This window comes from Myotis lucifugus, unplaced genomic scaffold, assembly GCF_000147115.1.
Source record: "Myotis lucifugus unplaced genomic scaffold, Myoluc2.0 scaffold_422, whole genome shotgun sequence".
NCBI classification, from domain to species: Eukaryota; Metazoa; Chordata; class Mammalia; order Chiroptera; family Vespertilionidae; genus Myotis; species Myotis lucifugus.
In genome coordinates this window covers 151,987-166,292 of record NW_005871470.1, presented here as the reverse complement: position 1 = coordinate 166,292, position 14,306 = coordinate 151,987, and the positions used below count along the sequence as shown (strand labels likewise).

The 14,306-nt window shown below is 44.6% G+C and overlaps 1 protein-coding gene across 1 annotated transcript in view; it reads left to right on the top strand.

Annotated features, from left to right (window-relative positions):
- Positions 1-6: 6 nt before the first annotated feature.
- RNF149 (ring finger protein 149) overlaps positions 7-14,306 on the top strand; it is a 36,642-nt gene continuing 22,342 nt past the window's right edge. The window contains exons 1-2 of the mRNA XM_023743981.1: positions 7-324; positions 12,171-12,421. Of these exons, the coding sequence (XP_023599749.1) occupies positions 12,194-12,421 (228 nt within the window). The 5' untranslated portion in view covers positions 7-324; positions 12,171-12,193. The remainder of the gene's footprint in view (positions 325-12,170; positions 12,422-14,306) is intronic.

Genomic DNA, 14,306 nt, shown 5'->3' with positions numbered 1-14,306 from the left:
CCGGCAGACGAACCGAACGTGTGCAGCGTCTCGGAGAGCGGCGCTTCGGCGACAGCTCCCCCAAGGAGGGCGCGCTGGGCCTGGTGGGCGTCCCGGGCGCCCGGGACGGCGACCCTGAGGGTTGCGCGCCCGACACGCGCTTCGTGGTGCCCGCGCCGGGCGGCGGCGGCGGCGGCGGCGCCGCGCCCTGGGTCGCCCTGGTGGCGCATGGGGGCTGCACCCTCAAGGACAAGGTGTTGGTGGCGGCGCGGAGGAACGCCTCGGCGGTGGTGATCTACAACGAGGAGCGCCACGGGAACCTCACGGCGCCCCTGTCGCACGCGGGTGAGCGGGCAGGGCGCGGGCGGGCGGGCGTCGGGGACCCAGGGAAGCCCTGGATTTGCTGGCGACCCCCGGGGTGCTGTCAGGAGGGACGCCAGCCTACCCACGGATTACACCTTCGCCTGGCCCTTTTCCCAGGGCCGTGCCGGGGGGCGAGAGAAATGAAAATCCACAGGGGGGGCGAGTGATTCTAACCTGGAGAGTCGCATGATTGTTCCTCGAGGGTCCCTTTCCACGCTCCGTCCCCCAGAGCCGGCGGGGCAGGGGACCGCGGGCTGGCGGCCCCTCCCCGCGTAGAGGGGCTTGGTGGCACCGCTTTCTTGACTTTCTGAAATCATGTCTGAGCCGGGAAATCGGACTTACCTCTGAGCCAAAAGGCCTGGATTTCAGTTTGGATATGTTGTCTCACTTAGTGAATGTAAAGGTCATGATACTGGCTTGACTGCCCATCAGATTCGTTTAGCCTTGAGTTTGGATGAAATTTTTAATGCCGTGTTGGTTCAAGAAAAGATCTTGCTTTTTGCCAGGTGAGCCTTCCTACATACACTCATTCCCCAGGGCAGCAGGTTGCATTTTCAGGAAGTGGCGATCGTTTAAAAGTCTCCTTTTGTGACATGTCTTCAGACCTGAGTCCCAGTGCCTTTGACCAGTACGCAGCAGAAATGTCTCTCTGTTCTTGCAAGATCATGACTCATTCTGAACTTACTGTTATTAAAATCTTTTAAAGTTTCTGCTGCTACTGCGAGTACTTTTGTTTTTCATTCTATTTTGGCTTTTTGAATGCAAGTTCAGAGCCTGACTGTATAGTGAAGACAGGAAAGTCTTTGGATTTGTCCTATTTTAGAGGAGTGATAGGAGCAGAAGTCAGCTGAGAGGTGAGGAAGTGGACACTGAGGTTGACTGGAAGGGCTGGGGAGGTGCTGAGACGGGGCAGGAACTGTGGGGCCAGGGCGGTGGATGGGTGGTGAGGCATATTTAAAGAGGGAGGACGGTCTGCTGGAGGAGAGGGGATGACTAAATCATCCAGCTTTTTGAACCACTGACTTAAAGGGAGATGAACAGTTTGGTAGCAGTGTGACTAATGGATTAAACACAAGAAAAACTGGAAGTAGAGAATCCAGTTAGACTGTTGGGCGAGTCCAAGTAGAAATATAAGGGCCCAAATGGTGGTGACTGTAAAGACGGAAAAGAAGGACTCTCACAGAACTTGACCCAACTGGGGGTAAGGGTACAAATGTATCATGACTTTTTGAGAATGGGATAGAATTAAAACAGAATGAATGTAATGAAGTCAGAAGAACCAGTCTGACAAACATGAATCTGAACTGTTACACACAGCCTTGAAGGCAGTGCAGACTTAGGCTTCTAGTATTTTGTCAAAATGAGGCTAGAGCCAGTGAAAACCTGGGATGCAGTGGTTCTCAGTGCTCCTGTGTAACCCTGGTGTTAGACCCAGTCGGTGGAGATGGCCGCTTCTCAAATTGAATCATGAGAGTCTCAGGGAGACTTTCTCCAGTTTTTCTAAACCTGTTGCTTGATTCTACTAGAATCCAGTATAAGATATTTTGGGTTTATATCAGTATTACATGTGGCTCTAAAATAAATCATGACTTTAAGACAATTATCTGTCAGAACAGCTATAAGAAGTGTTACACTAATGCCCAGAGTGGATGCCCTTTAGCAAACAGGTACTGAGCCAAGTATTGTATCTTCTCAGAGACAAATACATAAGACATATACCTGCCTTTGAGGAGTTTGTGCCTAGTGAGAGCAATAAGCAACAATGAAGATGGCTAGAAATTAGTTTGAACATGATCAGTAAAAATTGATACAAGTCAAATAATTAAAATGAAATCTTTTATACAATACTAGAGGCCAGATGCACAAAATTCGTGCAAGAGTAGGCCTTCCTTCCCCCCCGGCTGCCGGCACCCTCGCAGAGGGAGGCCCCACCCACCTACCGCAGCCCACCTGTTGGTGGCCTGGGCCTCCCTCTGCGGGGCGATCATGGGGCGATGGCCGGGCCCCCAACCAATTGCATTGCACCTGCTTTGGCTGGCCTGGCACCAGTGGCTGTCAGCGTGGTCCCGGATGGTTGTCCGGAAGGTCGTCTGGACAGTCGTTCCGCTGTTCGGCCATCCAGTCTAATTAGCATATTACGCTTTTATTATTATAGACTAGGGACCCAGTGCATGAATTCATGCACCTTGAAAGGAACTGTTTGCTGCGAGGCTGCAGTGGGCATAGGGGCGGGTCTTGGCCTATCCTCCATGCCACCCTCCCAGCCCCTCCCACCACAGGCTCCAGTCCTCTGTCTGCCAGAAGCCCCGCTCCCGCCACCACTACTCCCACGCACTGATGGCGACGGCCCTGCTTGCACCCGCTGACGGCATGGAGAAATTGGACCGGCGCCAGCAATGAGTGCAAGCTGCGGCTGCTGCCCCGATTGCCCCTCAGGAGCAGGGGAAGGTGGAGAAGCCCTCAGGGGCGATCAGGGTTGGCAGGACTGGCACTCAGGAGCAAAGAATTTTCAGTAACCACCAGAGGTGCGCCCTGCCTTGGTCTGGCACTCCCGTTCACCTGCTCCACCATCCCGCCGCAGCTGAGGCCCGCCATGTTCGGTGTGAGCCCCCTGGTGGTCAGTACACATCATAGCGACCAGTTGTTCGGTTGTTCCACTGTTCGGTCTATTTGCATATTAGGGTTTTATATATATGTATAGATTGGCCTTAGTGCCGAAGCCAGTTTGGCTCAGTAGATGGAGCGTCGGCCTGCGGACTGAGGGGTCCCGGGTTCAATTCCGGTCAAGGGCATGTGCCTGGGTTGCGGGCACATCCCCAGTGGGAGATGTGCAGGAGGCAGCTGATCGATGTTTCTCTCTCATCGATGTTTCTAACTCTCTGTCTCTCTCCCTTCCTCTCTGTGGAAGGTCAATAAAATATATTTATAAAAAAAAAAAAAGATTGGCCTTAGTGTAGTTACTGTTGGTTAATAAGTTGGATGATTCTTTAGCTGAAATCTTGGTATGGCCTTTTAGGAATGGCACTTTCATTCTGTTGATAGTTGTTTACTAAGTGCCAAATATGGCAAGGCTTAGAGCTGTAAGCTGTGTTTGGGGAAGAGGCCATAGTAGGGGGTGGAGGGAGATGACAAAGATGTGTAAGAAGTCCTTAACCTTGCCCTGACTTGCTGGCTCAGTTGATTGTAGCATCATCCCATACACCGAAAAGGTTGCAGGTTTGATTCCAGGTCAAGGCACATACCTAGGTTGTGGGTCCATTCCCCGATTGGGGCATGTATGGGAAGCAACTGATCAGTGTTTTGCTTTCTACATCGATGTTTCTCCCACCCCCCCCCCCTTCTTCTCTCTCTAAAATCAATAAACATATCCTCGAGTGAGGATTTAAAAAAGAAGTCTCTGACCTTAAGAGAGATGTGCATTTTGTGTTTGCAGAGCACAGTAGTCTTTTATGAATAACACTTTTTTTTACTAATTGTTATTTTTCAATTACAGTTGACATACAATAATGTATGCATTCCAGGTGTACAACCCAGTGATTAGACATTATATAACTTACTAAGTGATCATCCTGATAAATTTCATATCCAGGTGACACCATACATAGTTAGTAGAATATTATTGACTATATTCCCAATGCTGTACTTTACATCTCCATGACTATTCTGATAACTACCAATTTGTACTTCTTAATCCTTTTACCTTTACATCCATCCTCCAAACATCCTCCCTGGCAACTGTCAAAATGTTCTCTTTATCTCTGAGTCTGTTTCTGGTCTGTTTGTTCATCTGTTTTGTTTTTTAGATTTAAATGTTGATAGATACGTGTTTGTTGCCATTTTATTCTTTTTCTTCTTCAAGAAGACCCTTTAACATTTTATGTAATACTGGTTTCATGGTGATGAACTCCTTAAGCTTTTTCTTTTCTGGGAAGTTCTTTATATGTTCTTCAGTTCTAAATTATAACTTTGCTGGAAAAAGAAATCTTGGTTGTAGGTCCTTGCTTTACATCACTTTAAACCACTCCTTCCTGGCCTCCAAAATTTCTGTTGAGAAGTCAGCTGACAGTCTTATGGGAGCTTTCTTGTAGATAACTAACTGCTTTTCTCTCGCTGCTTTTAAGATTATCTCTTTGTCTTTAACCTTTGGCATTTTAATTATGTGTGTTGGTGTGGGCTTCTTTGGTTTCATCTTGTTTTGGACTCTGAACTTCTTGGACCTACATATTTATTTCCTTCACCAGATTAGGAAAGTTTTCCAACATTATTTTTCAAATAGGTTTTTAATTTCTTGCTCTCTCTCTTTTCTCCTTCTGGCATTGCCATTTTGTGAATGTTGGTATGCTTGAAGTTGTCCCAGAGGCTCCTTATACTATTCTCTTTTTTTTTATTCTCTTTTTTTGGATTCTTTTTTTTCTGTTCTGATTGAGTGTTTTCTGCTTCTTTGCCTTCCAAATATCTGATTTGATCCTGTGCTTCATCTATTGTACTGTTGATTTCCTGTAATATAGTCTTCATTTCAGTTCTTTTTTGTGTTTCTAGTTCCGTTTTTATGTTTCCTATATCTTTATTGAAGTTTTAAGTTCATCTACTTTTTCCCTAAGTTCATTGAGCATCCTTATAACAAGTGTTTTGAACTCTGCATCTGGCAGATTGCATGTCTCCATTTTGTTTACTTCTTCTGGAGTTTTGTCCTATTCTTTCATTGGAACATGTTTCTTTGTATCCTCATTTTGGCAGCCTCCCTGTTTGTATCTATGTATTAGGTAGAGCTGCTGTGTCTCCCGGGCTTAATAGAGTGGTCTTATGTAGTAGGTGTCCCGTAGTATAGTCCAGTGTCACAGTCTCCCCAATCACCCAAGCTGGGCACTCTAGGTGCACCCCTGTGTGGGCTGTGTACATCTTCCTGTTGTAGTTGAGCTTTGATTGCTATTGGCATGTCAATGGGAGGGATTTACTCCCAGGCCAGTTGGCTGCCAGGACTGCCTGTGACCACCATGGAGGATCAGCTGTGCAGGAGCTGGCCCCACAAAGTAGGACTTATTTCAGCAGGGCTCTCATGCCCGCTAAGTCTGCTCCTACAGTGTGGTGCTTGTGGAGGTGGTTGGGTGGTACTTCAATGTGGTCTGAATCTCGGACCTCCCAGGAGTTGCAGACCAATGTCGGCCGCCACCTTTGCCCTGCTTAGAGCCACCCATCAGGACCTGCAAAGCAGTCTGAAGATGGCTGCTACTTGTGCTGGACTTGGAGGTGCCCAGGAGAGGCCAAGCTACAAACTAAGGCCAGCTGCCACTATTGCCAGGTCTGGGGCAATTTAGTGAGAGGTATGAGGCACACCAAGGCCAAATGCTGCTTGTTTGAGAGATTTTAAGAAAGCATGAGCCAAGACAGGCCATTCATTTGGAAAAGCCAATGAAAATAGATTGGGTGGACCCACAAGTTGGATGGGGCGGGGCTTTAGGGAATCACCATGCTGGGGCAATAGTGTTAGCTAAGCTGATGGAGGCTCAATTATGGTGCCCACCTGCCAGCTCTGTCGGGGGAAAGCTCATCAAAGAAACAATGGCCTCTGCCAGCATTTCTGTCTGTAAGAAAGCTGCCCCTCCAGCTCTCACTCTGACGCTGGACAATTTAGTTTCTCCCTGTATTTCCCTGATACCTTTTGAGCTGCTGCCCCAGCGCTGGAGCTCAGAGGGAGTGAGTCCTAGTAATTCCATGTGCCGGCCCTTTAAGAGGAACTGCCTGGGACTCCAGCAGCCTCTGTCTCACTTAGCCACAATCACTGCTGGAAGTTTTCGAACTTCTTTTCCTGGCATTGGAACCTTGGGCAGGAGGGACCTAGTGTGGGGCTGGGACACCTCACCCGTGGGGGGTGGGGGGGCACCGCTGCACCTGAGATATCCCTCCTGATTGTGGTACCAGCCCCTTTCATTCTGCATCGCTTCCCTTCCTACCAGTATTGATGTGGCTGCTTCTTTAAATCCTTCGTTGTAGGAATTCTGTTCAGCTAGATTTCAGGTGGCTCTGAATGATGGTGGTTCTGCAGTTTTGTTGTAATTTTGTTGTGATTTTGGGAAGATTCGAATATTGTCTCAGCTTAGATTGACAAAGTCTTGATGATCTTGAATGCTCACTCCCACAAATGATCTAAAAATTTAGCTTTGAATTTAGTACGTATTTTGGTCCTATAAGAAGACAGAAATGGCAGCTGGCAGCTTCATAGAAGGTGAAATTAACTAGGACAGTTCCCAGAAAGATTGAGTTTTGAAGGACAAGTTAAGATGATAGAGAAAGTGTCTCTGGGGATGTGTGGTGTGAGGTAAGGGTGGCGAAAGGCTGAATGACTGAAATAAAGTAATGCATTTAGGAAAATAACAGAGTTCTCAATAAGATTGTTGAGTAATATATTCAACAAATACAAAATATTTTTAAGCAAGCCAAATTATCAAAACGTACTTTAACATTCCAGGAAGAGAATTGCATTTGTTTTGGGGTCCTCTTCACTCTGAGCCAACCATAAAAATGTAAAATAGCTTCAAATTTCGGAGACATTTACATTTATATTTATATTTAGTGTACTATTTCCCCTTATTGGGTCATTTCAACTATAATACCAGAAGATAAGCCAGTTTTTCAGATTGATTCATTCAGAAACCCTTCTCTGGGTCATCACTGTTTGATGCTGGGCTACAAACTAATAAATAAGAACAGGTAGTACTGGTCTAGTGCGGGAAAGAGACCTATAAAGAAATTATAGTAGGTACATAAAAAGAAGCATATCTAAGAGGCTTTGATTGCATACTCAAAGGGGTGGATGGTGCTGAAAACCCTTAGGTTGAGCTGATACTGAACCTTACTTAACCTGAAGTAGTCTCCAGGTTAAGGGGAAGAGGTGGAGAGAGTATGGAAGTTTTAAGTTTTTGTAAAAAGAAAACCTGAAAGTTCATGGGGTTTTCTTGCTAGAGCTTTAAAATTTATTTCTTGCTGCCTGGATTAGTTTTCTAGAACAGAAATCTGATCTACTACTTTAAATATTTCAGTAGTTCCCATCTCTTTCAACAGAATGTTGAGATCTACTTTAGGTAGTTTCCTTGGGAGGAGAAATGGTACGCTAGACTCGAAGGTAACCCTCTAGAATTTTGAAGCTATTGACTGCAAACCAGATTTTTTTTTTCTTTTTAAAATTTTTTAAATTTTTGACAAGGTGGTAGGAAGAACACAGAAATTTGAAAGGAAATGGCAATACATCCAATTTTATTTTGGGCATAGAAGAGTTTTATGGATAATTTGGCTTGCTAAAGAATATTTTATTTGGTATTTATTATTATTTTCAAGTAGGTTTTTGATTGTGTACTATGTGCAAAGAACTTGTGCTAAAGTGTAAGACAAAAATAAAGCAAACTGCCTCAAGTTCTCCTGTCTGATGTTGATGTGTATAGTTTTTTTTTGGGGGGGGGGGCGTGGAGGGTTGCACAGATGACTTTCTTAGTCAAATGTGACTGGTAGCAATGGTAAGGCCTAAGGAAGAAAAATAATTCTAAGGGCTTTTCTCACCTGTCCCAAGTCTTTAGGTGTGTGCGCCTTAGTTTGAGGGTAAGTTGTGATGTGCTGTCATATGCCACTGAGGCCCCTTGGGAGTGAGAGATGCTTCGGGAGAAGGGCGGGGCCAGCACCGTTGGGCTGTGCAGGCAGTGACCCAGCTAGTACATTTTACTCAACTGCCCTGCCTCCTTCATCCCAAAACTGTCCCAGAAAAGCAAATCACAGGACAGAATGAGTCTTCATTCTGAGTTTTATTAATTTAAAGTAGTTCTTGGAAGTAGTCTTGCTGATGTAATTACTGAATACACAGCAAGTGGGTTAGCCTTCATCCTAAGCACAGAATGCTCTTTAAATTATTTCTTTTAACTCGCTAAACTAAAGATTAATTCCCTGGGTGAAAATTTCAGGTTGCTTGACAAGTGTTTTCAGTTCAGGGGACCCTTCTCATGATGAGTGTGAGTTGCTTCCCCCTCCCCCACTTGAATGTAAGTGTTGAACCTCTCTCCTCTCAGTTCCTTTTTCACCTCTCATTCATTCGTTTGTTTATTCAATAAACATTCACTAAACACTTACTATGTGCCAGCTTCTATGTGAGGCACTAGGGATAATGAGATTAACACCTTCAGTCACTAACCAAACTGGACCAGTTACCATCCCAAATACGTTTTTATGATGGTTTCACAGCCTGGATGGTTTCACAATTTCCTTTGCTTGGTAACCTTTCCTGTCCTCCACAATGTAACTGAAATGCCTGTCACCCCAGATAAAATGAGCACCTCATTTCTGCAGCTCTGTTTTCCACTTCCTTATTAAACAGGTGACAGTTCAAAATAGAAAAATCTTCTCTCCATTTTGTAGCTGAAGACATATTCTCAGAGAAGAAGGATGCTCCTGACCCGGACAGCAGTAGCAGAATGAGGTTGAACCCAGGCTATGGCTCGGAAGCCTGTGTCCCCCATGACGGTATAGGTGCTGATTTTTCCAGAACGGCTTTTCTGGGTGCTGAACAACACTGAGCAGCTCTTAAGGTTTCCGAGCCCTCCTCTGTAAGATGATCGCGTGGCCTCTTTCCGCTTCGCGTGAGCTGTGAGTGTGGCAGTGCTCCGGAGTGCTTCTCTGCACTGCCTCGCCGCAGCGGTGCCCGGCGTGGATGTGGCTGTCAGCATGGCAGAGACAGTTTTGTTTTCTGTGTGAAGGTTATGAACTGAGACAGGTTCCTTATATGGTCTTCCTACATTAGTATGTCCCTGAAAACTTCCACAGAAAGGAGCTTTATAGAAAGGCTTTCGGCTTGTGAAGTGCCATGTGATTACAAGTGGTAGAGCTATCATAGTTGTTTCTATACTTGTCTTTCTTAGCGACCAGATGTTTCTTTTCCTGAGGCTGGAAATGCCCGGTGGTTGTGGGAGTGCTGAGACAATGTCAGTTCTTTCGACGTGATGCTTTAGGCCCAGGTCACAGGATCAGCTTCCAGACAGAGCCACTTAGAAGGGAGCCCTTCTGGTGTTTCAGTAACTAAATCCCATGGCGAGGGTCACAATGGATTTGCTACAGATTCAATTTCTCTCTTAAGATAAAATGGTGTTACAGTGTGGTTTTAGTGTAATGCTGGAGAACATTATATATGGATTTTTAAATTAACTTTTGAGTAGTAATATGTGCACCAGTACAGAATTTTTCCTATGCCAACTCCTCTCATAGAGGCAGTAGGCCGCAGTCTCTGGGGCCACCTTCCAGAGGTGGTCTAGACCAGCGGTCGCCAACCTTTTGGACGTCACAGACCACCAGTGGTCCGCGGTCTAGACTGATACAGCCATGTAGGTCTCTGGTCCACACAGTTTTACATGATGCATCTTTTCTCATCTTTGTAGCTTGAGTACTATTAGTATTGACGGAGCTGCTGCCTCCATCTGTGTACATATACTGTTATTATATGTATTATATAGCTGCTTTCTTACTGATGGATGTTTAGATTGTGATAGCAAAAACAGAAAACATTGGCAATCAATATCTTTGTAGATAACCTCACATGTACATATGTATGTATATCTATGCCATTAAGTTCTTGGATGTGAAATCAATGGGTCAAGAGACATGTGTTTAAAAAAAGTGTTGATACCCATTGGCCTCCCCCCCAGATTGTAATAATTCACTAACCCTCAGTGTGTAAGGGTGCAAATTTGTGCGCACTCTTGTCAGTACAGTGTGTTGCACAAGTTTATTTTTGGCAGTGTTACAGGTAAAATGTTTTTATCTCTTCCACAACTTTTCATATGTCTAAAATCCACTTATTGGAGAGAAACTGTACAGTTTCTTTTTGAGGTGATAAAAATGTTATGGAATTAGACAGTGATGCTTTCATACTTTTGTAAATATACTTAAAATCACGGGATTGGACCCATTAAAAAGGGTGAATTTTATGGCATGTGAATTGTATCTTGCTAAAGCTGCTATTTTAAAAAATAAAACCCATTTGTATTTTCCTTTCTGCACACTGACTTCATTTCCCTTGTTTCTCTATTGTTCTTTTTCTTGTAGGAAATTAGTTTTGTTTTTGTTATGTTTCATGTATTTCTCCACAGTTGCCCATTTGCTCTTTTAATCTTGATTCCTTGATTTTGCTCCTTAGGCATGTAGAAATTTTTCATTGTTATATATGGTTAGTCAAATCCTTTTTTTTTTTCTTTTAAGAAAATTTGAGGTGGTTTTTCATACTTGGAAAGGTTTTTCTTCAATATTACATATATTTAAATTCCCATGTTTCTTCTACCTCTTTTATATTTACTGTTTAAATATATTTAAATCTTTGCTTCTAAATCTTTAGAATTTCTTTTGGCCTAAATTGTGAGGAAAGGATAATAGCTTCTTTTCTTCAGATGATACCCAATTGCCCCCAAACTTAAAAAAAATAATAATATACATTTTAGCCCATCGATTTGAAATTCCACTTTTTTTATTTTTATTTTTTTTAAGAGAGAGGGAAAGAGATAAAACATCAGTGATCAGAGAGAATCATTGATCGGCTGCTTCCTGCACACCCCACACTGGGGATCAAGCCCGCAACCCCGGGCATGTGCCCTTGACTGGAATCGAACTGGGAACCCTTCAGTCTGCAGGCCTATGCTCTATCCACCGAGCCAAACCAGCCAGGGCTGAAATTCCACTTTTATCACTTCCTAAATTCTTTTATGTTTTGTGGTCTAAATTCTGGGGTTTTTATTCTGCCCCATTCTCGTCATCTCCTATGTTACTATCACACTGTTTTAATAACTTTAAATATAAAGACTTGTAAAACACTGTTTAAAAGTTTGCCTTATCATTCTTGATTATTTTTCCCTTAAATGACATTTTATTGTTCTTGCATTAACTTATAGAGATGTTCATGAACTTGATTATTTCACTCCTTCGCTGTGTCTCTTACTTTCTTGTCTTACTGTCTGTTCATTGTCTGTCGGAGCAATCTATAATAATAAAAGCGTAATATGCTAATTAGGCCAGGCAGCCGAACGACCTTCCGGGCATCATTCCAGATATTCTTCCGAACGAAGCCGCGGTGGCGGGGGCCGAGGCAGAGGCGGTTAGGGGCGATCAGGCAGGCAGGTGAGTGGTTAGGGGCTATGAGGCAGGCAGGCAAGCAGTTAGGAGCCAGTGGTCCCGGATTGTGAGAGGGATGTCTGACTCCCGGTAACTGACAGTCGGGCATCTTCCGAGGGGTACCAGATTGTGAGAGGGTGCAGGCCGGGCTGAGGGACCAACCCCCCTCCAGCCCCCCATGCACGAATTTCGTGCAACGGGCCTCTAGTGTTAAATAATAGTGATCACAGGAGACATTCTCAGCTTGCCTCCCTGAGTTTAGTGCACATGCTTTAGGAATGAGGTAGTAGTATTCATACATGAAATTGGGCTGTGTGGTTCTTTTGCTTGTTTTTTATTACCAAGTTTGGTTCTATTATCATAGAACTAATTTTAAAATGTATTTTTTAAATCTGCTGTGGAACAATTTAAATGTCATTGGTGTTGCTCATCCTTAAGAGGTTTGGTGGCAGAATTCATCCATGAACCAGAGTGGGGCTCCTGTTCTTTGGGGAGGCAGTTCTTACTGATTTATTCTACTTCTCATGTAGTCAGTCTGTTTTCTTTTGGGACCACTATGTTTTCCTTAAAAATTACCCGTTTTATCAAAGTTTTTGTATGTATATGCATGGATGAGTCATAGTATTCTTAAGTTTCTCTTAACTTTATATCTTATTTTGCATTCTCTATATTGATTTCTTTGTTCTTTCTTACAGGAACGGGAAATATAGTGGTCATTATGGTTAGCTACTCGAAAGGAAAAGAAATTTTGGATCTGGTACAAAAAGAAATTCAAGTCAAAATGACCATAGGGGTTGGGACCCGCCATGTCCAAGAGTTCATCAATGGCCAGTCAGTGGTGTTTGTGGCCATCGCCTTCATCACCATGATGATCATCTCATTAGCGTGGCTGATATTTTACTATATACAGCGTTTCCTTTATACTGGCTCACAGTTTGGAAGCCAGGTAATTATGGATAATTCTTTTTAATTTTGCTTTTTAAAAGATAGTTTGTAGATATTTTCCATGTATATTGCTTGAAGTTGTATTGGACCCTATTCTTAATTTCATTTTCACTCATAATAGTTAAGTATTAATATGATGGTTTTTCTGCAAATAACTTTTAAATTAAAACATATTAAATTTCCTGTTCTGTAGGGAATCAGATATCTTTAAATCCAGGTCACTTTTTGCATGTTTTGCGAACATAATGGAATGACAGAGGGGCATGGGGTAGAGGGGACCTGGTTCTGTTTAACAGGAGAACTCTGGGCCCTACGCCGAGGAGGAGCAGAGGGGCTTCCCTGTCTTCTGTGGAGCAGCTGCAGAGCCAGAGCTCCAACACCGACTTTCACACTCTGGCCTCTGGTCTCTGTCGTCTGGAAAAGTCGCCCTTCCTGACCTGTAGGCATTAGAGGGTCATTTCTGAGTCATCTTCTACCTGTTGGCTAGGAAGCCCCTTTCCTTTTAGGGAAGTTAATAGTTGGTAGCCCCATCCTTAGCTTACTACTTTATTGCCAATATTTAAATACTAGAGGCCCGAAGCACGAAAATTTGTGCAAGAGTAGGCCTTCCTTCCCCCGGCTGCCAGCATTGATTGGCTTCCCTCTGGCACCGGGACCCGGGCTGGCTTCTCTTGAGCCACTGGCAGGCACCCAGGACCCGGTCTGGCTTCCCTCCGGCCCTGGCTTCATCAGGAAGGACATCCAGAATGACGTCTAGAAGACGTCTGGTCTAATTAGCATGTTACCCTTTTATTATTATAGATAAGAATTGGAATTGGGTTCTTGTTAGGCATGGAATTGAAAATAGTATCTCCCCCCCCCCCCCATTGCAGTTTACATCAGTATTGTTTTGTACAGCTTAGACAAACATATACTTGACAAAGTGGACCCCCCTATATTTCCAGCACCCACCTGGCACCATTCATAGTTATCTATATATATAAAAGGCTAATATGCTAAGTGTCTGTCGACCAGTAGCTATGATGTGCACTGACCACCTGGGGCAGATGCTCAACGCAGGAGCTGCCGAGCTGCAGTGACTTGGCAGCCGCGGTTCTCGGGTGATGCACCCCGAAACCAGAGAGGAGGGAGCCCGATTCCTCACGGGGCCATACAATTCCACCTTTGGCTGTGGGTTATGCTGTTGCTGGGGCACTGTCAGCCCGAATCTGGTTTACTGCACACTTGCATTTGTGTTCCACACCCTGTATGACAGCAACTTTGTAGAGTGCCCTCTCGCACTCTGGGATCCCTCGGGGGATGTTGGAGAGCTGGTTTCGGCCTGATCCCCGCAGGCCAGGCCGAGGGACCCCACCTGCCGGAGGGACCCCGCTCACTCCGCAGAGGCCCTTCGAGCCACGGCACCACCCCAGGTGCGGCCAGCCGGGGAGAGGCCATGGGATGTTGGCTCCAGGGCGTGTCTGGCCCAGTCCCGCCCCGCTGGCCACCTTCTAATTAATTTCCTTTCAATGTGCACGAATCTGTGCACCAGGTCACTCGTTAACTATATTTCCTGTGCTACACTTTGCATCCCCATGACTAGTCTGTAACTACCAGTCTGTACTTCTCAATCCTGTCACCTTTTTCACCCAGTCCCCCAATCCCCCTTCCATCCGGCAGCCATCGGTCTGTTCTCTGTATCTATGAGTCTGTTTCTGTATTGTTTGTTTGCTTGTATTGTTCTTTAGATTCCACATATAAGAAAATCATATGGTATTTGTCTTTCTGTGACTGACTCATATGTGACAGCATAACTGGATCTGGAAGGTATTATGCTAAGTGAAAATAAGTATTTTGATCAAATAGCTCAAGTTATATGTGCTTATTCTGTACATTTAGACAAATGG